The sequence below is a fragment of the Apium graveolens genome, chromosome 2 (genome assembly GCF_009905375.1).
Source record: "Apium graveolens cultivar Ventura chromosome 2, ASM990537v1, whole genome shotgun sequence".
NCBI classification, from domain to species: Eukaryota; Viridiplantae; Streptophyta; class Magnoliopsida; order Apiales; family Apiaceae; genus Apium; species Apium graveolens.
The window spans coordinates 317,885,799-317,908,729 of NC_133648.1; the positions used below are offsets into that span (position 1 = coordinate 317,885,799).

Sequence of the window (22,931 nt, forward strand, 5' to 3'; positions counted from 1 at the left end):
TGATATCAAATCATTTTAATTTCAAAATATCCCAATTCAGGGTTCGCAAATAACCCGAAATAATGGGTATTTGCTCAAGAGATAATTCGATAATCAAGGAACAAGATCAAAAGGCACTTGCATAAATAAGAGTAATTGCAGCGAAATATAAAAACATTTAACTATTCTGAACTTAGAATATGAACGAAGAAATATTTGCAGTATTTTAGAAGAAAGTTTAGGAATACTTGCCTCAATTTATAACCCTTTGATCTGCAACTATCTGCCATATCACTCAGTTCTGATGTGTCTGCATTTTCATTGACAGATCACTTGACATTTCTTATCATTCACCATTTCAGATTTATCTCTATTCTGAATCCATTCGTTTCATTACTACACGTAAGCAGCCTTTACTTTTACTATCTCTGTCTGGCTTTAAATGACTCGCGCTATGTGTATATATCATAAAAGATACCATTCAATTAACTGAAAATATATAATTGTCTAGTCTATACGTTTATCCTTATTATCTACCAGCCCGATAATAACAGATAAGGATCCTCTTTAATTAAATAACGTTTAAAAGACACGTTGACTCATTATCCACATAAGACGTACACATAGGGCATGTAATCATATTATTCATATAACGCATAATCACATGATTCATGTAGCACATAAGTTGAATCGTCAAAAGATAGGTCTCGATACTTTTAGAATTGAAATCGGGTCAAAAAGAGTATTTTATCGATCAATCACCGACTCAGAATGATTTATAAAACAAACACCCTTTTGATATCTAAGAATTTAAATCTCGAAAATATTTTTAATAGAAGCAACATATTTTTATGAGTTTAGAGGCGTTCGTTTCGTATTAAACGGACGAACGGTTGATTTATTATGAATAAAATAAGAATAATTCAATTAATAATAATATTAATTAAATTTTAAATAGCTTTTTATAATGTTAACGGCTCAAAATGAATTTTTAAATCATTATTTGGCTTAATTATAAATAATTATATTTTATTTAACTATTTATAGAATTAATTAATTAATTAAATAAATTAATCAATTAATTAAATTCATAAATAATTAACTAAAATAAATTATAAATAATTAAATCAAATTTAGATTTTTAAAAATAATAAAATAAATAAAATTTTGGAACTTAAAATAATTCAGTTAATTATTAAAAATAATTAACTAAATTAATTTTGAATTAAAATGATTTTTAAAATTAAAAGAATTGAATTTTGGATTAATTTTTAAAAGAAATTCTCATAAATATTTGTTGGAAAGATGATTTAGGGAAAAAATGGATCGAAGCTGGGTTGTACAACGGGTCAGGAACGGGTCATGAAGAATAAAAATCCGGGTTGGAAATCCGATCGTCGGAATCAACTAAGAAATCGGCCACAGCCGTTTTCCGGCGATAAAAAACGGGCCAAAAACGGCTCGGTTTTCTTCCGTTCCTTAGTCTCAATCAGGATGAACGACACCCAGGATCCTGATTAGCTACCAGTTTCCCAGCCAGCCCCCGGTCCATCAACTTCGGCGAATCTCCCATAAACGCCGGCGACCTTCGAGAAAACCGGCCAAAAATCGATTTTCAGTGATTCCTTCACCAAAACTAGCGAATCTTATATGAAAATAAAGCTTACAGTACATACTATCAAACCCCCATATTCATATTAACATCTAATCAACAACAAAAACAGAAAATCGACTCAAAATTTAAGCAAAATCCATGAACTCGATTCCACTCCTCCAGGGGTTATAATAATCAATTCCATATACCAAACGATTGTAAATTCAATAATAAAGCTTATTCAAACATCAAAATCAACAAACGATTCATGAATAAAAAATCCCAATTTTCGTACATGAATCCTAAAATCGAATTTCAAAAATTACTGATCTGAGGTACCTTTTAATGGTATAAACTTGTAGAGCTCCTCGAGAGCTTCGATTTGGTTACAAACACGACCTAATTCGGTTTCCAGATCATGCCAAAATCATGCTTTGATTCTAAAAAACGCCAAGAACACTTTCAAGGAATTTTCTGATGTTTATTTATATATTCTGATTAATAAAATAATAAATAAATGATATTTATAATTATATAGAAAATAATACCCGTTGGATCGTATTGGATCGATAAATTAGTTACTTAGCCGCTAAGTAACTGCAAAAACGATCCGATTTGATACCCGTATTGGATAATTATCCAAACCGGACTTTTTATAAAATATTTTATATGAAAATAATCTAATAATATTCCGTCTTTCGAGAATACTAGTTTTGTTGATTTATCGAAATGATTATTGTATCGAAAATTTTGTGTCGGCCTGCGCACGGGTCAAACCATAATCCGGATCCAAAAAGTCAATACACTTAAAATGTCCGGAATTATCAGATTAGATTATGAAGGAGTTTTCAGAAGAGTTTCGGGTTGTCAAAACGTAAAAACGGTTGAAGTTGGGCGATTCCCGACTTTATAAAATAGTTTCGTAATTATTTAGAAAATAATTAATAAATTCATAAATCATTATAAAATCATAAACAATCCAAAAATTACCAAAAAATACCTTAATTATCTATATTTTATTCTTGACATATTAAAATTAACATACTCACATTTTATTATATACAAACATCCAAATATTATTATCAATCATAGATAATTCAACAAAATTCACATAATAATCACGTAATAATCATTTATTGATAAAAATAATTAGACGCTATGTCCCTGATGTTACAATTTTTTTTTTAAAACTCTTTCTTCATACACCAAAATATGGGTTTTTGATAACCGGGGAGGCGGTATGTTAGAAGTTTTATTATTTCAACTATATTTAAATTACCCCGTGCGATGTATTGATTTTCGTTATTTTTTTATATTTTCGTTTGTATTGTATATGATTATAATAAAAATTTAATATAAACAACTAACTATTAATTTAATAATTATATAATTTTAATGTGTACGATTTCAAGGTAACATTAACTAATATAAAATTAGATATGATTGAGGTAACATCAAATAGTATAAAACAATATATGATTGACACTTGCATTATTAATTTATAAATGATAATTAAAATATTTGTTGGCTGTATCTTTATTATAATAATATAAATATTTGTTATTGGAGGGAATCGAACAGGGGAGATTGGTAGTGCATTATTTTAAAATTTGGATTATATTTGCTGTTGGGGGATTCAAACATGTGAACTTATTTGTATCAATATAAATAATAATATTAATATTTGTTGTCGGAGAGGTTCGAACCCACGAGTTTGAGATGTGCATTATTTTAATATTTGTATCTAACGATTTTGATTATTTTGTAAAAAAAATCATATATGGTTATAAGAGTGAATAACCAAAATGAAGGTTAAACCAAATTATACCAAATTCGGATTATTATAGTTTATAATAAAGAAATGTTTAACTAAAAATAAATTAATGTACAAAAATATATCAAGATAATATTTTAAATTAAGAAAAAATACTAATTTAAAAATATTTTAAACTAAACATGTGATACCTAAATTTTATACCATCTTAACTCAGCCACCTAATTCAACGAGATACTATTTTTTGAACCAAACAACTCATAATTGTGCTCCATGATTTTTTTTAAAAGATCGAAAATAAGTGATGGAATCAAAATTTCGCACAAAAATATAATGGAAGTATTTTACGTGTGAAATACAAAATCAAAATATAATTATGAAACGCATTAATCGATGAAAAGTGAAAACAACAAAATATAAATTCGAGTTGAAAATATTTGACGATAGTGACAAAAGCCTTCTATCAATTTAGGGCTTATACGTAACTAAAAAAAGTCTCTTTTTATAACATGGAAAGTGGACCGCCGAAGACTTACGGCGGAGGCGCCGGCGGCAAGTTTCGAAAGCCTCCGGCGAGAAAGCGGCCGTCGACTCCTTACGATCGGCCGAAGGTGAATCAATTAAAAAGCGAGCAGCCACGTGGCTGGTTATCGAAGCTCGTTAGTCCCGCTCATGACCTAATTTCTCGCGGCGCCACTAAGTTAATTCCGGCGTTTTTCTCTAATTCAGCCGGAAATACACCAGATCACGGTGAGTTATATATATATGTATGTATAGGTATTGAGATTGATGTATGTATCTATTGTGTGATTGTTAGAGTTTTGTATGTAGATGATGAGTTTATAATTTTGATTAAGTTCACATTGTCGAGTATGTGTGTGTTTGTTTTCGATTAGGTGTGATGATTAGAAGCTCATTGCTACGTATAATTGAGTATATATGATGATTTGGGAGCTTATTGAGATTACGGTGTATTAAGTTTGTTATTAAGTTTGTTAGTCGAGAGCTGAATTGATTTGGTACATATTATTGATTAGAAATAATGATTTAACTTCACATTGTATTCGTTTTCAGTTAGGTGTGATGATTGGAAGCTCATTGCCATGTATAATTTATTAGATATGATGATTTGGCAGCTTAAGGCTATTACGATGTACGTAGTTTGTTAGTTGAGAGGTCAATGGATTTATTGATTTAAATTGTGTAGAAGTTAAAAATAAAATTGATTAGATATGATGGTTTGGCTGCTTATTGTGATTATGATGTACGTAGTTTGTTAGTCGAGAGGCGAATTGATTTAGTACATATAATTAATTAGATAGTGATGATTTGGCAGCTTATTGCGATTATAATGTACGTAGTTTGATAGTCGAGAGGTGAATTGATTTAGTAATTTAGATTGTGTAGAATTTAGGTTTTTATGTTTTGTCGAGATGTGACGTTGATGTATTGTGTTTTATTTGTCTTATCTATTATCCGCTTAATTTAGCTGATTAGTAATATTTTGTTTGGTTTTTGTTTACGTTTATAATTTTAAAGTTGTTATTTGGATAGGTAATGATGAAACAGCGGCGGATTCCGAAACTGATGAGTTTCATTCTCCTGATGTAGAGTTCCATTCTCCTGATGTAAGCTCCTATGGTTTTTTACGATTGTTTTAGTTTCTAGACTTGTAAGCTACAAGTGCTTGTAATGATTTTTATAAAGTTTTGTATCGATTTAGTTGTCTATTAGTGTTAGTGATATGCTTTTAAATGGGCCTTATACTTTGAACTATTAAAGAAACAAATATAATTGAATCTGATTTTTACATAAATCAACTAAAAAGAGGTTAAATAGTGGAATGAAGGTATTAGTGAACTTAACTGTACATCATAGCTTGACTTGCAGCTCCTCCGCAAGCTGGTGCTTGATGGTGAGTGTAACAATCTGAACTGAATTTTTATGTTTATAATCATAGCCAATATTGATTATTGATAATTGGTAATGGTGGTGTCACTTTAAACTGCATAAATTAACTGATTTGAATTCAGAAAATTAGAATAGGTCATTGCCTTAAAGCACGGCTAATAATGTGGTTCCACGTTACTACAAAGAACTAATTACGTGTTTCCATTTTTATTATAAGATATAACAGTAAATGACAACTCTTTACTTCTGAGTGTTGATACATGTTATATTCATGCAACTCAGGCTTAATTATGGAGAAATGTGCTATATAAGAGTTTACTTTTCTCCTTCCCGCTTCGAAGTATGTTTTAATTACTGGGCTTTCTTACATATCTGCAGCCTGAGATTTATAGGTCCGGAAATGAAGCTGGTCCTAGCAAGCGTGCAGATAGTCTGGAGACAAATCCATCTTGCCCGGAGCTTGAACAAGAAAAGAGGAAGAAGTCTTCCGAAGATTCCGAGTTATATAAGATTGAGCAGATAATAAAAGGAAAATTGTTTTCTAGGTAATTAGTCATTATTATAACCTTTATGTAGTTTTGGAGATATATTTATAATTATATAAAATTATGTTTTCAACTAGAATTTTTAGCTGGAGTTATTTTCTCTCCCTGTTACATTTTACTCCATAGACAAAAGAAAAAAAGAGAAAAAAAATCGAAGGGGTTTTCTGAAGCTTGTGAAAGACTGGGAGAGTGTTTGGATTTTTTTCTTATCTATAATTAAAGTACTTATTTTTCAGGAAAAGTACATGGTTTGGTACTTATTTCGAGAAGTTATTACTTATTTTTAATGATTAGCTAAACCAAACATTATTTGTCTTCACGGAGAGATTTTTGAAGCAGAAGTCATGTATATTATGTATTAGTTTTGTTTGGCACCCCTCAGCTAAATTTGTTGAGCCCATATTGTATTTTTAGCAAAAAATTATTAGATAGGCGAGGGAAGTGCTGGAGTCGGTAAGTAGCGAGTGAGGAAAACCTCTAAACATAGAAGAGGTGAAAGAACAAATTTCTCATCGGAAGTTGCACCAGTTCGTCTTTTTTCTCTTTTCCTTTTCTGTAAATCAGCATAGATAGCATTCCTATTCTTTACCAGTTCTATTATTTTAAAATCACAACCTGAACTTCTGTGGGCTACCTTTGACTTTTTATTTCCATCGTCTTACACCTTGCATTGGCCATGTAGCCCTGCACACTATGATCACTTTTCTGTATTACAATTTGAGTAGAGATCATTTTGAACTTTGTATCTTATACTTTCTGTATATTGACGCAGGGATGAAATCCGTAGACTGACGGACATATTGAAATCTAACATCGCTTCTGATATTGAACGGGAAACAAATCAGCCAAGTTTGACTGCTAAGGGTGAAGCTAAAATGAAGGTTTCTTTTGCACCAGAATATCACATGATTACAACTGAAATTGAAAAAGATGTCAACAGAAATGCTTTGACGGTCTCATCTCCTCGTATAGAATCAAATGTGAGTATAATGATATTGGTTTGGGGCGTCTATTGGCTTAGTTTAGGGTTTTTGGTTTTGTTATATTCTTAGTGTGTCTAATTTCCTGGTATAGAAATAAATGTGAGTGTATTGATTTTGGTTTGTGGCATCTATCTAGAGCGGACAATCAGGTCGTGTCGTGTACTTTTGTGTCGTGTAATTTCGTGTTTCGTGTACGTAAACATGAAACCCATATCCGACCCGAAATGATTTCGTGTACCCATATGTGAAACCTCGTGTACTTTCCGTGTACTTTTCGTGTATATTAAAAAAAATTAATATAATATATATATACATATAATATATAAAAAAATCTATTTTAATGTATAATTTAATGAAATATGGAAAGTGTATATATAAATATATATATTTTTACATAGTGTTCTATAAAACTTGTAAATATTTATATTATATTTATATTATATACATAAATATATGCATGTGTTATATATATTAATTTATAAATATATTTATCTCGTGTAATTTCGTGTAACTAAATTGAAACCCGTATCCGACACTAAATTTATCGTGTAATTTCGTGTTCATGTACATTTGTGTTTCGTATACCAAAAATTAAACCCATATCCGTATTTTTCGTGTCGTTTCGTGTCGTGTTCACGTGTCGTGTACCAAATTGCCCGCTCTACATCTATCTGCTCAGTTCAGGGTTTTTTATATTGTTAATTTCTTAGCATCAATTTGAATGCCTTTTTGTCCATTGTTACTTATTATTGATGATTTTGATATGTAGATTATTTGATGTTACAAATATTGTTTAGGCTCTTGTTTCCAGACTGTTTATATGTCTTGTACAGTTCTTACTAAAGTTTGTCTGCTATTTTCTTAATTTTCAGATTCAAAACAATGTCAATGCTTCCCCAATCGATGTTGCAAAAGCCTATATGAGAAGTCATTCTTCGGAATCGGTCCCAAGTGCTTATAGCACCATGTCTAAGTATGAGAGAGCTCTATACAGAGGTGATGATATACAACCAAACTCCTCTAGTCCACAAGGCCCACAACCTTCATCCAGGCCATCCACTTCTGGTTTGGGACCCATGGTACAGGATCAGCATGGTTATGAAACCCCGTTAGGTCAAAGAGGTTCATTCGGACTTCAGAAATTTCCAAGAACTCCATATTCCAGAACTATCTATTCTAGTTCCCAGTCTAGATCCAAGGTAAATGCCTAAATAATTTTATATGCCCTCCATGCATAATGCCTAAATAATTGTATATGCCTTCTATGCTTTTTTTTCTGGTGGAAAATAATCTTGTGTCTATGTATTGTCAGCTGACACAATTACAGCAAGATAAAAGGCCTCTCAATATTTCACCAAGTCCCTTTCAGAAGTCCCGAATTCCCATTTTTGCTCATTCTCGAACTCCCATTTTTGGAAAGGTACATCTGATTTACTAATATTTTCCATCATATGTTTGACGGAAGTCACTGAATTACAACTGTGGTAATGTTTAGCATTGTATTTCTGATACTTGCATGAACTATAAAGATCATTTTACAAACTACCTTAAGAAGAGGCACTATTGCTAATGGCATCAGTATATCTATAAGATGTATCTGTTGTGAATGTGTAATGCATTTCAAATGACAAGAAGTGGTGATACAAAAGTCCTATGACGTGTGATTGCAATTATGCAGTGGCTTTAATGATTTGAAGAAGCTAAATAGTAGCTAATGCGAGGATAATCCGGTTCAATTTTTACTTATCAGTGGGACTGGATGCTCGTCGAAGCACAGCTTTAATTATTTCGTTAAATGCTAGGTTTTTTAGTTTGTGCTGACCTCTGAATATATAGTAAATGTGCCGTTTGACTTTATTTTCAGGCACAGTAGTTATTTCTCTAGTTTAAAGACACTTGTCTAAAAGGTAAAAATATGCCTGAAATAATGGATAATGTATTTAATAATTTATATTTAAGTCTTGTTTTAGTTTGTGATGCTGTTTTCATTTTATAGGTACACACTAAAATATGTTGTTGGCTAAGAAATTCTATTTAATGATGATTCTGAACTACTTTCTGAATTTTTTAATTACATATAATGTAGTATATGTGTTAGCTTACTGGGGTAAGATTAATAGGTAATTTGAGGAGATTATTGTACTGGGGGGGGGACATTATGATGTAGCTTAGTTGTATTAACTAATTTGAAGTTGACAGAAAGGTCGTGCTATTTTTCATTACGGTTCCATCTTGTTACTGTATACAATATTGTTGCTGCTGGATTTCTTCAGATGATTACATCTTGTCACCTTGGAACACAGGTTAAATCAAGAACTGAAGATGATAGTGGATATGGAACTGGGGGAGCTATTCGTCGCACACGGAGTAAGTTTGCTTCAGAAACTCCAGGCAGAGGATCTGCTTCTCTGTATTCACTGCAGAACGGTCCTTCACAGGTGAAAGAATCTAATGCTTCAAAAGTATTCTTTCCAAAAGAAAAGAATATGGAACTAATTGGAACCAGCGGGACTGCGAACAATCAGCCTGTAGAATCTGTGGATTATGGCTCTAAAGAGGGTCTACCAACATCTAGTCCACAATCTAGTCCAGTAGCTAGAGGAATATTGGAACACCTTGCAAACAAACCCACACCAAGTGAGCTAGCAACTGAGCTAAAATATGTATCTGCGTGGAAAAACTCTCCTTCTAAAAACAATGAGGTGTTCCAAAATGAATTTACTAGTGCAAGCCAATTAAGAGGGAGTGTAAACTTGCAGAAGAACGGGGGTTCCCTCAAATTTTCTGCCAAAGGTTCTAATGATGGAGAATATTTGACTAGTAGAGAAAAATCTGAGGAGAGTGAAGCTCTCAATGCTATTACTATGAAGTCTAAAGTAAATGGTGATGGTAATGTTACCGGTCATACCAGCGTGGAGCCTTTATTTGGTATCAAAAGAGTTTCTGAGTTTCAAATGAAAAGTACACATGAGGTATGATTACATCGATGCATTTACATACGTGTATACATCTTTTTTTCTTTTCTTTTTACTCTCTCTTTCCCTTTGAGTTGTTAACATTTGAAATGAAGTGTTCGACACGCATTTTAAGACTCCTATCTAGTATAAGTACATAAATTATTTTTAATTTTTTTTCTTCTGAATAAATATTAAATGTTTAAACTTTAATTCAAAAAAGAAAATTTTCAAAATAAGTTAGTATGTAAAGAAAGAAAATTAATGTGATGAGATTAATACAGTGTTTCTCAAAATTAGTGATTGAGGGTGACACTGTAACTTTTAGAAAACTTGGTTAAAAAGGGCCTGTGGACTTATCTAGCTTTAAATAGATATTGTAGTTAAGTTTGATTTGGTTCTAGCTTCGCTAAAATATTAATTTCTGTTTCCAATATGAGATGCTATCTTTTTTGAATGTTGGATGCGCTGACTGTTTGCAAATGGGTTAAGTAGGTTGAAAGATGTCATTAGTACTGATCGTACATGTGTAGCGATTTGAATCAAGGCACTCATATGTATACTATCTGTATGACAGAATGCTTTCATGGATGCTAAAAGGCAAGATCAAGACGGAAGTACTTGGCCTTTCCATAAGCTAGTCAATGGGCAAGATATCATGCCGAAGACAATCCATGCGGATGGATCCAAGTTTCTAGATAAGCAGCCATATAATACCTCGGGAGGGAAACGGACCTTGAAGTCTATTTCTGTCGACAAGAAGGGTGGCCTGGGGTTTACTTTCCCTGTTTCTGCACCTGGCGTACTATCAGAGCCTCCTACTCCATCAATATTTCCATCCTTTTCATCAGGCGACATGTCTCAGGCTGCAGAAGATTCTGCAATACCTTCTTATACTTTTGGTACCAAGCGTTCTTCTCCTCGCCATGATTTTTCCTCTTTCCCTTCTACAAGCAACTCCTCTACCGACATGGCATCAGATATTAAGTTCAGCTTTGGATCTGAGAGGAAAAATAGGGTTTCTTTTAATTTAGTTGAGAAGGATCCAATCTCTCATTCCTTATTGATCTGACAAGTGTTGTTATTTATTTCCTTTTTTTGCTTTCATTAGGAATATTTTTTGGACAGAAGTTTTAGTGGGAATATTGTGTTATGGCCAAGTATTATATCTGAATTTTCAAACAATTTATAATGTCTCCATTTTTTCCATTTTTTTCCATTTTTTCCTATTGATCATTGTCAACTTGTGATTGTACTCGGTAGAATACGTCTAGAAGTACTTGTATGATCTGACATATGATCTTAATTTTTGGCTACATTTTTATAACTTGAATTATGTTAATGGCGTGCAAATCTATATTTCTAGTTGAATTATGGTCCAGGCTGGTTAGTTAATTTCTTTAAATATATCTCTAATATATTTCTCTAATGTAATTTTGCTTTTTATGAAATGGTTGATGTAAGATTTAACTAGTACTTGCTCTTTCAAGGCTAAAATAGAGAAAGAAATAGTTAATTTTATTAATAATTATTTGAAGGAAGAAAATTGTAGAGGGATTTGTTAAAATAATCATTTTTATAATTTAAAATATGTGTAAAAGTAAAATATTAAATTAAGTGGATATGCTTCAACTTCAAGTATATCCAATACCTATAGATGAAACAATGTTGTCGGTGAAACACGTGTCTCATTCTGGAACATCAATACTCCACCTACTTATTATATTTGATTAATTTTTTCTTTTTTCCAAAACATAAATAATTACTCCCTCCGTCCCGGCCAATTGTTTACATTTAGTTTGTGTACGGAGGTTAAGAAATATGTATAAAGTAGTGAAAAATAGAAAGAAAAGTGAGTGATGAGTGAAACTCATTGATTTTTAATGTATAAAAAGGAGATACCGGAATAAAAGCGGTGTGAAAAAGAAAAATAGTGGGAAAATGGTGGGGTCAATTTACTATTTTTGTTAAGTTTTGAAATGTAAAGAATTGAATTAGATATCCTAAAAAAAGTGTAAAGAAATGACGGGGAGAAAGGGAGTATCTTCTTACAAGAACATGAATTATTTTTTATTTGACCTTTTAGCGCACATTTTGTGCCTACATAATAAAAATATAATTAAACTCAAAAATCGTATTTACTTCGCTAGAATCCGAATAATCAACAATATTTCTAGCATTCAACCGAATACTCACTTAAATTCAAATCAGTTCATCTCTAATTTCGAGTACTTCTGTGTCAGTTAATTTTCAAAAGTTTTAGCACAAAAAATTAAAATGAATACAATTTATCTTAATTCACGTGATTTACGGGTTATTTTATGAGCCTCTAGGGCAGCCGAATAAAATAATAAAAAGATAAAAAGGGGTGTGGTGGATAATAAAGAAAATAAAGAGGGGAGAAAACGAATTGTCCTCACCGAGTGTACACGTGTCTGTTTATGAAATCTGTTAGAAGTGAGAGAAAGTGTTGTGGTCCTTTTGGATATAGAGAAGAAATATATAGCAAGATATAGATACAGTTGATTAATTTAAAAAAAAAAGTGGTTGAAATGGCGAGCGCGGTGGTAGAGAAGAAGGAAGAACAAGTTGCATCCTTGGATCTCCCTGCTCCTTCTGGCTGGAACAAAAAGGTCCTCTCTCTCTCTCTCTCTCTCTCTCTCTCTCTCTCCCTCCCTCCCTCCCCCCTCCCTCTCTCTCCCTCTCTCTCTCTCTCCCTCTGTCTCTCCGTCTCCCTCTCTCTCCACCTCTCTCTCTCTCTCTCCTTCTGTCTCTCTCTCGTTCTACCTCTAATGATATGATTGTGTGCCTAATAAATGTTTTTACGTTGTTAATTTGTTATTATTTGCTTGTTAATTATGCGTTTGTGACTTGAATTGTGAAATGTTGTTTGTGGATATAAATTAGGTTTTGGTATTTTGGTATTTTTTTAATTATGTGTGTAAGTTCCTGTGAATTGTGATTGATATCATTTTTAACGCTGCTAGAGCTAGGGTTTGTGGTGTGAATTTTCCTGATGTGTGCTAATTTTTTTTATGTAATTGAGCTCCATCAGCCTTGTATATAGAGCCTCTTATGTTGTTTTGAGTTTCTATTATGAAAAGAGGAGAGGAGAGGAGAGGAGAGAGAGAGAGAGAGAGAGAGAGAGAGAGAGAGTTCTTTCACCTGCAAATTAGTGTTCCATTATTGTTCATATAGAGAGTGGCATTGAGTTTCTTCACCTGCAAATTAGTGTCCTTAATTGTTCATATTGGCGCTACGCAAATAATGAGAACATGCTATACAGTATCCATAATTTGGGCGCCTTTGTGAATTGGAGTATTAGATTCCTTGAACTGGATTGTATGTATTAATTAAGGCTCGTTAGAAGATGTTATATGGAGACTCAAATAAGATCTAAACACTAGAGATTTGTTGGAAATAATAATTTAATTGTTTAGTAGACTCACGCGATAGAGCTATTAAATTTGGGCATAAAAATATGAGTAATTAATGAAACGTGTCATTTGTTTTGTGTTTCCGGTCTCCCGCTTATGGATGATAAAGATATCGGCCAAGAGTCTTAGAGCAATTCCGTGCTCTTTGCTTCTATCTCTTTCTTTTCAACATGATGTAAGGTTAAGAATTAAAAGATTGTGTAATGTCCTGATCATGTCTTCTGGTCGGCTGTAAAGAAGATATGCGTCTGTAAAGAAGATACACACTAACTGATTTTTGTAAGTACTGGGATTATCGATGATAGAAGTGTTCGATTGTATTTTACCATGGCTGCTATAGTTGATAATAGATATATTAAGTTATTAACTGGATATTAGATTTTATGAAAATGATTTACATTTTTTGTGGTCTTCATTCTTCAATATACCTCATCTACATATGTTTAACAGAAATGCTCAAGGTATGTACATTACCCATATACCTACATTTACCCCTTCACTTATACAAAATACACTTATGCTCTTATATACACACAAGCAAGCACCATTATGTTAGTGTCTTACTACCCATTTGGTTATAACAAAATATTATACATTATCTTTTTTTTTGTTAGTAAATCTTAGCATTCTTGCATTTTCTTTTTCTTTTAATAAGATACTTGTGTAATATTTAGCGTATCTGTGCTATGTGTGGGTGTCTCCAACTCTCCGTATATTTAAGTACTCCTACTTTGTATCTATTATACTTATCTACTTTACCTTCCTGTCTTACTTCTTTTATGTTATCATAATGCAATACATCATAACCTATCTCAACTAATTTAGGATGAGTTTGAGTTATTTTGTTTCCCTATCTAGTCAGTTGAGTATATTCAGCTACAACTGCGAACTTTTCTCAGTGTGTAGTTCTCTATTCAATATATATCAAGTAGATAAACTAGGGATGTTGTAGTTGGGGATCTGAATAAGACAACTATGTAGGTTTTGCTGAAGAAAAGTGGAACACCCAAAAAGAATGAGATCATATTCACTGCTCCGACTGGGGAAGAGATCTCTACCAGAAAGCAGCTGGAAAAGTACCTCAAGTCACACCCTGGAGGGCCAACAATGTCGGAGTTTGATTGGGGAGCAGGTGGCACACCTAGAAGATCGGCAAGGATCAGTGAGAAGGTAAAAGCAACTCCATCTCCTGAAAGTGACCCCCCAACCAAGAGAAGCAAAAAATCTTCCGCTGCAAAGAATACTGGAAAGGTCAAAGAAGCTATCCTCGAGGAAACTCTGGTAAAAGATGCTGAAATGCAAAATGCGGAAGAAGTTTCCAAAGAAAATGCTGCTGCAGAAGCAGTGGGAGACGAGCAGGAGAATATAAAAATTGAAACTCAAGTTATTGCTGAGGATGTTGGTAAGAAACTTGAAGATGAGAGTAAAGATGGGGAAACAGCACAAGCATCTGTTGAAACTCTGGTAAAAGATGCTGAAATGCAAAAGGCGGAAGAAGTTTCCAAAGAAAATGCTGCTGCAGAAGCAGTGAAAGACGAGCAGGAGAATAAAAAAATTGAAACTCAAGTAATTGCTGAGGATGTTAATAAGAAACTTGAAGATGAGAGTAAAGATGGGGAAACAGCACAAGCATCTGTTGAAACTCTGGTAAAAGATGCTGAAATGCAAAAGGCGGAAGAAGTTTCCAAAGAAAATGCTGCTGCAGAAGCAGTGAAAGACGAGCAGGAGAATAAAAAAATTGAAACTCAAGTAATTGCTGAGGATGTTAATAAGAAACTTGAAGATGAGAGTAAAGATGGGGAAACAGCACAAGCATCTGTTGAAACTCTGGTAAAAGATGCTGAAATGCAAAAGGCGGAAGAAGTTTCCAAAGAAAATGCTGCTGCAGAAGCAGTGAAAGACGAGCAGGAGAATAAAAAAATTGAAACTCAAGTAATTGCTGAGGATGTTAATAAGAAACTTGAAGATGAGAGTAAAGATGGGGAAACAGCACAAGCATCTGTTGAAACTCTGGTAAAAGATGCTGAAATGCAAAAGGCGGAAGAAGTTTCCAAAGAAAATGCTGCTGCAGAAGCAGTGAAAGACGAGCAGGAGAATAAAAAAATTGAAACTGCTGAAATGCAAAAGGCGGAAGAAGTTTCCAAAGAAAATGCTGCTGCAGAAGCAGTGAAAGACGAGCAGGAGAATAAAAAAATTGAAACTGAAGTTATTGCTGAGGATGTTGGTAAGAAACTTGAAGATGAGAGTAAAGATGGGGAAACAGCACAACCATCTGTGGAAGAACCTAACCCGGGTGAAGATGGAAAAGAAGCCAAGGGTGCGGAAGAGATCAAATTAGCTGAAGCAGAAAAAGAAACTCCGAAAGAACCCAAGGTAGATGAAGCACCTCGGGCAACCAAAATACTTGGAACTGATGAAGAATACAAGCAGGAACCACAGGTTCCAGAAGAACTGGTACAAACACCAGTTGAGGCAGAGAAAGAGGTCAACTGTGGGGAGCAGGTGAAACAGGTTATCACGACAGAGGAAAAGACTGTGGACGGTGAGGACAAAATTAATGTGATAAACAAGAAGTTCGAGGGAGAAGCGGTGGAGAATGGCAGCTATGTCAGCGCTGGAGAGATTCAGCCTTGAGTATTCACAAAAGATCAAGTGGTCCTTTCTTTATTTACTCTTTAGTCTGACATTCTGTCTTGTGGAGTACTCTGGATGACTGTAGTATTCTTGTTGTCGACGATAGATTTCTGAATCGTGTCATTCTTGTAAAATCATAGGCTAGCCCTTTCAATGTTGCGGACTTTTGCTGTATTAGAGGGACATGTAGCATGTGGAGTACATTGTACCATTAGCATCTTACTTTTAGATTAGTCCTTCAATGCTTTGATATTTTCTTGCATCGACTGGGACTTAGGTTGCAGACTTCCTGTAATTGTGATATCATGAATAAGTGACATGTTCACAATGATCTCTCAGGTAACATGTTGATCCGTTATTTCGGCTTTCTTTTAGTGTTTAGAAGAAAATGATTTGCAGCTTTAGCAAACTAAGATGCAGAAACAAAGAAGGTGAAGGACAAATTTAGCCTACGTTTACACAAAATTGACAAAAATAATCAATTTCTGAAAAGTTGGCCAATTTTGGCCGATGAAATACCCAACTGTCAGTGGAGTATCCACTTTATATAAGATACCCAACTGGCAGTGGAGTATCCCATATATGAAATACCCAACTACCAGTGGAGTATCTTATACAAATTGGGATACCAACTGACAGTGGAGTATTTAATCGGCCAAAATTGGCCACTTTTTTTCAGAATGACTATTTTTGTTAAATTTTTTCAAAAATCGGCTATTTTTGTCATTTTTTCAAACAAAGACTTAAGAAGGCATACTATACTATACTTGAATATTTGTAGATATGATGTTTAGAATTGGAAAGTAAGTGTCGAAGGCAATCAGGCACGCTTCTTGAATTAGGTTATCGTAGTTCTTCTACTACCCTAATTGTCACTGAATATCAAGATAGAGCTATGTACTTAAAACTTCCAATCACACTGCCTAACAATTTGAGGAAAGCATCCCAGGCCACTCGTTTGCTGACGATCAAACCTCTTCAACCTCACACTTCTATTCTGTATCTACTACGCCTTTGCAAGCTCCATTTTAGAAAACATGGAACCTGTGCCTTCCTCATACCTTGCATTCTGTTGTGTGGCTGGGCCATGGTGATAGACCTGGTAATTCGTTCGTATTGTGTACTTCCGTATTTCTTGTACTCAAATACTTAAAATATTGTATTCACTTATTTGATTCTAAACTTGTGTTTCATATCAAACCAGAGGCTGCAAAGCTTCTTAGAAGAGTTCACTAACTCAAAGTCCAGAAGAAATTTTGATTCTTTTCTATTCTTACTCCCTCATTTCGGGCATACTAAAGAAAAATATACTAATCAGCAAACGGAAAGACTATAGAAAAAGAAAGATTCAAATGCTCTAGAAGTTCTTCCTAAAACAAATAAAAACAAATCCGGAATCTTTACAGAATAGGCAGGGCATTACTAGATTGACTATAGTCGAGAGTGTGTGGAGTAACTAGCTACACGAAGTAAGTAAGGTCTTACGGATATGAAGATAGCCATAGGGATCAGACTTGAGCTATGTATTATTATTATCTGAAGTCAAAAGAATACAACCAGTTTGATAAAATTGCTTATGTTATTGGCTGTCTTCATATAAAAACTAATACATTCCAATTTCCGTGGTTGATAAACAGACATGCATAACATGATGTTCATCTCACCAAGTATGTCAGTAATTTATAATTGTCCGCGGAGAAAAAATAGTACTTGATGGACTTAATTCACTGACAACAGCCATGACTAAGTTATTGAACATACTACAACTTTCGAACTCATAAAAATATTTACTATATCCGAATGAGAACAGCTAATCCCCGCTTTTGTCAGAAAGCCTTTTCATGCCAAAGGAGAGAAACATGATATATGTTCTTTTCAGGAGTACTTAGCTTTGCAGTGTGATATTTGTTGAATAATTGTAGACTTGTCAAATACTATAGTTTGGCGCAAAGTCAAAAACCAGAACAACAGTCTGTGTATAAAAAGGGTGATCAGAAGTAGTTAGTTAATTAGACTTCTCATTCGATTATTGATAAGATGGTGAAAATGTTGAATAAAGTGAGTTTAAGCATCACTGTGATTGTCATTCTTATGATGCAGAAACCGGTGGCCAGCTTCAATCAAGGAACACACATCATACCATGGACCTCCCTTCCCGGCATATCTGTACCTTACCGTATCTGGTCTTCTGTACAAACGTTCGCGGTTAATGACAAAATAGGTATGTGCTGTTTATATGTCCGCAGTTGCCTTTCTTTTCATGAATACACAATGTAGTACATAAATTTAGACATTAGAAATTTCTTATGTTTCAATAATTTATGTACTACAATCTGGAATTTGTAATCTTGTGCTAAAATGATTAATAAGGCCTAAAATTTTACTTGTTTTTTGGCTTCAAGTTTTTGTGTTTCCACAAGGGCTACACACAGCAGCTGAGGTAACAAAAGAAGGGTACGATAAATGCAATTTATCGGAGATTATATCAATTGAAGCAACCAGTCCTGCAACCTTTACTATTGAATCTGTTGGTAAACACTACTACATCTGCACTGTTGCTGGACACTGTCAGCAGGGACAGAAAGTGGCTATTACAGTCCCTGACTCATCACCTGCACTATTAGCTACTTCGGCTCCTCGCTCCTCCTCGGGCAGAGATGTTTCCGGTGAAGCAGTTACTACGCATATTGTTGGAGATGGATTTGGATGGGCTCCATCATCTGGTGGTGCCTCTGATTATAAAGCTTGGGCTTCCAACAGGACCTTTCTCGTCGGGGACACTCTAGGTATGTGTAGTCTAAATATACTTCCAATATACTGAGCTTCAAACTTAGCCATTGTTATGCCTGATTTTAAGTAGTTAACTAGTAACTGTTAACATAACAAGGAGAAGGGCTTATTTGTAATGCTTATGTTGGTATGCTTTTTCAACTCGCGACTGCTAAGACAAACGGAACAGTTACTCATTAGCCTCTGATTAAGTTTGCTCATAAACTCGAACCTAGTTTTGACAGGGTCATACTTGACTCATGTATGAATTGGTTCTCAAAATTTTATACTCAAACTCAGCTCACTTGGAATTATTAAGTAACCAGTCACTCGAGCACGGTTAGATGGCTCAAGTGGTTAATAGTTTATCCTCTGTCGTCCCAGGTTCTGGGTCTCTTTTATAGCTTAACAGTGCTAACATAGTAAGAAAACAGCTCATCCGAAATCTTAGGACAGATACATTGTAAGGATACAAGCTTAACATAACTATCTTTTACATATAGTACATTGATAGGTGTTATTGATGATCACAGTTTTACATGTTTGAATTGCGATAATGTAGTATTCAAGTTCGTGAACAAGCTCAATGATGTAGCAATGGTGCCAAAGTCGACACTCGAAAATTGTGACACCAGTAAGTCTGCAATTGCCGTGTACAAGAAAAGTCCTGCAAGAGTGATCCTCAACTCCCCTGGCAACTATTATTTTACGACAACCAATCCACATATGTGCGATTTCGGGCAACAGCTCGCGATAAATGTCAGGGCCCGGGATCACTAGCAGCAGCACAGGCACCACTAAAACATTGCGGGAAATATAGCGGTGAGACACTTGAATGTCTGGGGATACAGTTTCAGTTTGTTTGTTGTATTTGTTCTGCTTATATGGTTCTACTTGTTCATCAATTGAAGTGTGAAAAAACTTTTTGTAAATGTTCAAATTTGTAATACTTTGAATATTGCGTATTGTTTGCGGGATTTAAAAACTTTGAAATTAATTAATTTAGTATGGAAGACTAAAACTAAAGGGAAATGCTATTTTCAAAACACATTTTTTTGTTTACAAAGCTATCAAAGCATGAAATGACAAATCTGCCCCTACATGCATAATAAATAAAGAAAAACTATATAAGGGCATTTTTTGTCTTTTCATGCCTTTTGAGCTCTGAAAATAAAAAATATTGATCTGGAATAATATTTCTCAGCAAAAAAAGTTAAGTATTTATTGAAATAAGCATATTAGAGCAACTCCAATAAATTCCCTATTTGTTATCCTAAGGTGTAATTTAAGGAATGGAGCTAAAAATGGGCTCCAACAGAATCTCAGTGAGTCCTTATTTTACTAAGATCCTTCTTCCATTACTTATAAATAACTAACATACCCCTTCTTCTTAGCAAGTGCTAACTTTCATTTAATAATATAATATTAGAGCACTTCTTTTCTCTCTCTATTATGTAGTGTATGAAAAGTACTTTTAGTAATATAATATTAAATAATGAACCAATATAAGGAACATTGTTGGAACTCAAAGTCCTTATCAATGTTCTAAATTACTAAGATTCAATATTTTATATTAAATATAAGGAATGAACTAGCACTCTATTGGAGTGGCTCTTAGTAGTAGGAACCCAAATATTGCATGCAGTTATATCTGCTCACGAATTAAATTTCAAGACTTATCACGTCACGTTATTTTGTAATTATTTTAATATAAGTCTTGGGTTATTCGCATTAAAATCGAAAGTATTTTTTTCTCATGTTTTTTTACAAACTATGGGTTGACAACTTATAAGCTACTTATAACTTATAAGTTCGTAACAGCTTATCGAGGAGTGTTTGTCGGCCCCACTTATGAATTGAATTTATAACTTATAAAATGATAAGTTAAATATTAGTAATGACGTATTTTTCTTAACTTATTTTGATTTTTCATTTTTTTATTAACTTTAATTTTAAAATATATGTTTATAAATATTATATTAATTCAAAACTCATGAATTAAGATAATTGTATATAAAAAATATTTGTTTTAGTTCATTTAAATAAAAATAATTATGACTTTTAAGTAAAGTTATCCAAACATTTATATAACTTATAATTTTTAATTTATTTATTACTTATAAGTTACTTATTCATTTTAAATTATAAATTACTAATTTTAAGATTTGTCAAACAGGAACTAGGTATTAGGTATGCATATTCTAATATATGGGCTTTTTGTGCAGTTGGGCTTTGTTTGCCCCGGCTTTTCTTCTTCTTTATTTAGAGAACCCAACTTTATGGGACTTCTATGATACACACATACACGTAATAATATTTCAGACCGCAGTAACTTCAAATTAGAGTTAGATTAATTCCGTAACTTGTACGTTCAGGAAAAAAAAATGTCTAATAAAATACGCCTAAATCTATACAAATCGTTCCCGATTACTAGGATATCTGTCACGAAACTCCCGTATGCATGTCTATAGACATACTTTTTGCCAAAATACATGCCCAAATAGCATGTTATTTATCAATTAAATATAATAAAATTTAATAAATAATTATTATACTAATATACAGTGAACTTAATATAAAATTAAAGTTAGTTGACAGTAACAACCAAATATCATCATAATATTCATTTACATTAGTAACTTTTTAGATATTAAAATATATGTAAATATTTTAAAATTATATTTATTATTTCTGGATATTTCTAATATTAAAATATTTATTAAAAAAAAAATAGTAAAAAGGCATGCCGAATCATGAAAATACATATATGGCTAATTGACGTCATGATATGTCATTTTTGGCATGTCCGTACCGTTATGACATACACCCTGGTGGTTACCAAGTAAAATTAATTGAAAGAGTCAACATGTGCATATTTACCGGGCTATTATTTGTTATCTGTACAAGTAGTCGGCTGTCCGTCGATCATTATTGACATTTCTTTACAAAATTATTCAAACTTTCGGTGAAGCTGCGGTTCGAACTCGAATTCGTTTAATTAATATCGGCTTGAATTTGTATAAAAGTCACGCTTTGTTTGAACTTATTTATTAAACAACTCGAGGTGAGTATAACCGAACTAGATTAGAGTTCGGTTTGAAACTCGAAAATTCGGCAGCTCAAATTCGTTTAAAATTTACGTATTGTTAATTTTTAAATTTTATTTTTATTATTTATAAATTGAATTTTAAATTGTTAAGTATTGAATTCGTGAGTCAACTCGATTCGGCTCGACTCGATTCATTTAAATTCGACTCATTACTTATGAGTAAATTTGACTTGACTCGTCTATTATACGAATGAAGTTCAATCACAAATTTAGGTTCATTTAATTTAAACAAGTGGCTCAACTTATTTAAAAACCTGAACTCGAACTCATTTATTAAATAACCGTGTCGGCCGTCATAGTCCTACCCGGCTATGCCTGTCCCGAATTTTACAGGAATTAGACAAAATCTATTTTAAAGTGGCTATAATACGTTCATGTTGTAATTCTACAAATTTAAACCAATCAATATGCCAAGATATATGAATTTTCAACGTGAAAATAATTTCACATGTTATCGGAAGACTATACGTATGAAGAACGGCATTTTGAAATATTGAAAGTTTAAAGAGTTGAATTGTCTCTTGATCAGTACTCCCTCCGTCCCATTACACGTGTTCTATTTTGACTTCTGACATTATTCATTTTAAGCGATTAACTAATAATTTACATCTAATATATAAGATCAAATATAGTCATGAGTGATCTTATTAAATTCGTATTTATGAGTATTTTAATACAATAAAGTTTTTATATTTAACAATAATACGAAATTAAAGATATTAATAATCAAAACTGTGTATTGGCAAACGTATTCAACACAAACACAAATAGGAAACGTTTTTAGGGACGGAAATAAGAAACGTTTTTAGGGACGGAGGGAGTATTATTTAGAAAGAATGTTAAAAATAACAATTTTTTTGTGCAAATGACCGAAAATATCCATTTTGGAAGTGGATGGCTGAAAATACTGTTTTGGATATGCATTTGTCATTTGGGTATCGTGTTTTGTACTAGATACGCTTTTGTCAAATAGATATCCAATTTTTTTTTTATTTTTTTTAAGAATGCGTATCTCAATAATAATACCCAAACTACAAATACGTATCTTTATCAATTTTCTTAGATACCAAATTCTCAAATGCGTAGTACACTTATACAGTTACAAAATACGTATCAAAAATGATATTTTCATCCATATATTTTGAAAATGGGTATTTTCCGTTATTGTACCAAAAAATATGTATTTTAAAACTTCACCCTGTTATTTATCACCACAAACAAAAGTCACCATTCAAAACAAGT

At 33.0% G+C, this 22,931-nt stretch overlaps 3 protein-coding genes across 3 annotated transcripts; all 3 read left to right on the forward strand.

Annotated features, from left to right (window-relative positions):
- The first annotated feature begins 3,802 nt into the window (after positions 1-3,802).
- Positions 3,803-10,959, forward strand: LOC141708908 (uncharacterized). Its single transcript, XM_074512740.1, has 8 exons — positions 3,803-4,097; positions 4,902-4,975; positions 5,637-5,803; positions 6,576-6,783; positions 7,659-7,985; positions 8,099-8,206; positions 9,090-9,758; positions 10,318-10,959. The coding sequence occupies exons 1-8, from the start codon at positions 3,857-3,859 to the stop codon at positions 10,810-10,812; spliced, it is 2,289 nt and encodes a 762-aa protein (XP_074368841.1). The 5' UTR covers positions 3,803-3,856; the 3' UTR covers positions 10,813-10,959.
- Positions 10,960-12,166: 1,207 nt separating this feature from the next.
- Positions 12,167-16,149, forward strand: LOC141708910 (uncharacterized). The gene is made up of 2 exons (XM_074512743.1): positions 12,167-12,373; positions 14,159-16,149. The coding sequence occupies exons 1-2, from the start codon at positions 12,293-12,295 to the stop codon at positions 15,809-15,811; spliced, it is 1,734 nt and encodes a 577-aa protein (XP_074368844.1). The 5' UTR covers positions 12,167-12,292; the 3' UTR covers positions 15,812-16,149.
- Positions 16,150-16,600: 451 nt separating this feature from the next.
- Positions 16,601-19,547, forward strand: LOC141708919 (blue copper protein-like). The gene is made up of 4 exons (XM_074512758.1): positions 16,601-16,913; positions 17,912-18,032; positions 18,214-18,597; positions 19,143-19,547. Exons 1-4 carry the CDS (start codon positions 16,707-16,709, stop codon positions 19,358-19,360), a joined length of 930 nt encoding a protein of 309 aa, XP_074368859.1. The 5' UTR covers positions 16,601-16,706; the 3' UTR covers positions 19,361-19,547.
- Positions 19,548-22,931: the final 3,384 nt, after the last annotated feature.

Bases quoted from the DNA above. Each gene is read 5' to 3' on its own strand.
- LOC141708908 (XM_074512740.1), top strand. From the start codon at position 3,857: ATGGAAAGTGGACCGCCGAAGACTTACGGCGGAGGCGCCGGCGGCAAG. The intron at 6,784-7,658 runs GTGAGTATAATG...CTTAATTTTCAG, and splicing joins CTCCTCGTATAGAATCAAAT to ATTCAAAACAATGTCAATGC. The intron at 9,759-10,317 runs GTATGATTACAT...TCTGTATGACAG, and splicing joins AAATGAAAAGTACACATGAG to AATGCTTTCATGGATGCTAA.
- LOC141708910 (XM_074512743.1), top strand. From the start codon at position 12,293: ATGGCGAGCGCGGTGGTAGAGAAGAAGGAAGAACAAGTTGCATCCTTG. The intron at 12,374-14,158 runs GTCCTCTCTCTC...ACAACTATGTAG, and splicing joins CTTCTGGCTGGAACAAAAAG to GTTTTGCTGAAGAAAAGTGG.
- LOC141708919 (XM_074512758.1), top strand. From the start codon at position 16,707: ATGTACTTAAAACTTCCAATCACACTGCCTAACAATTTGAGGAAAGCA. The intron at 18,033-18,213 runs GTATGTGCTGTT...TTTGGCTTCAAG, and splicing joins CGCGGTTAATGACAAAATAG to TTTTTGTGTTTCCACAAGGG. The intron at 18,598-19,142 runs GTATGTGTAGTC...GCGATAATGTAG, and splicing joins TCTCGTCGGGGACACTCTAG to TATTCAAGTTCGTGAACAAG.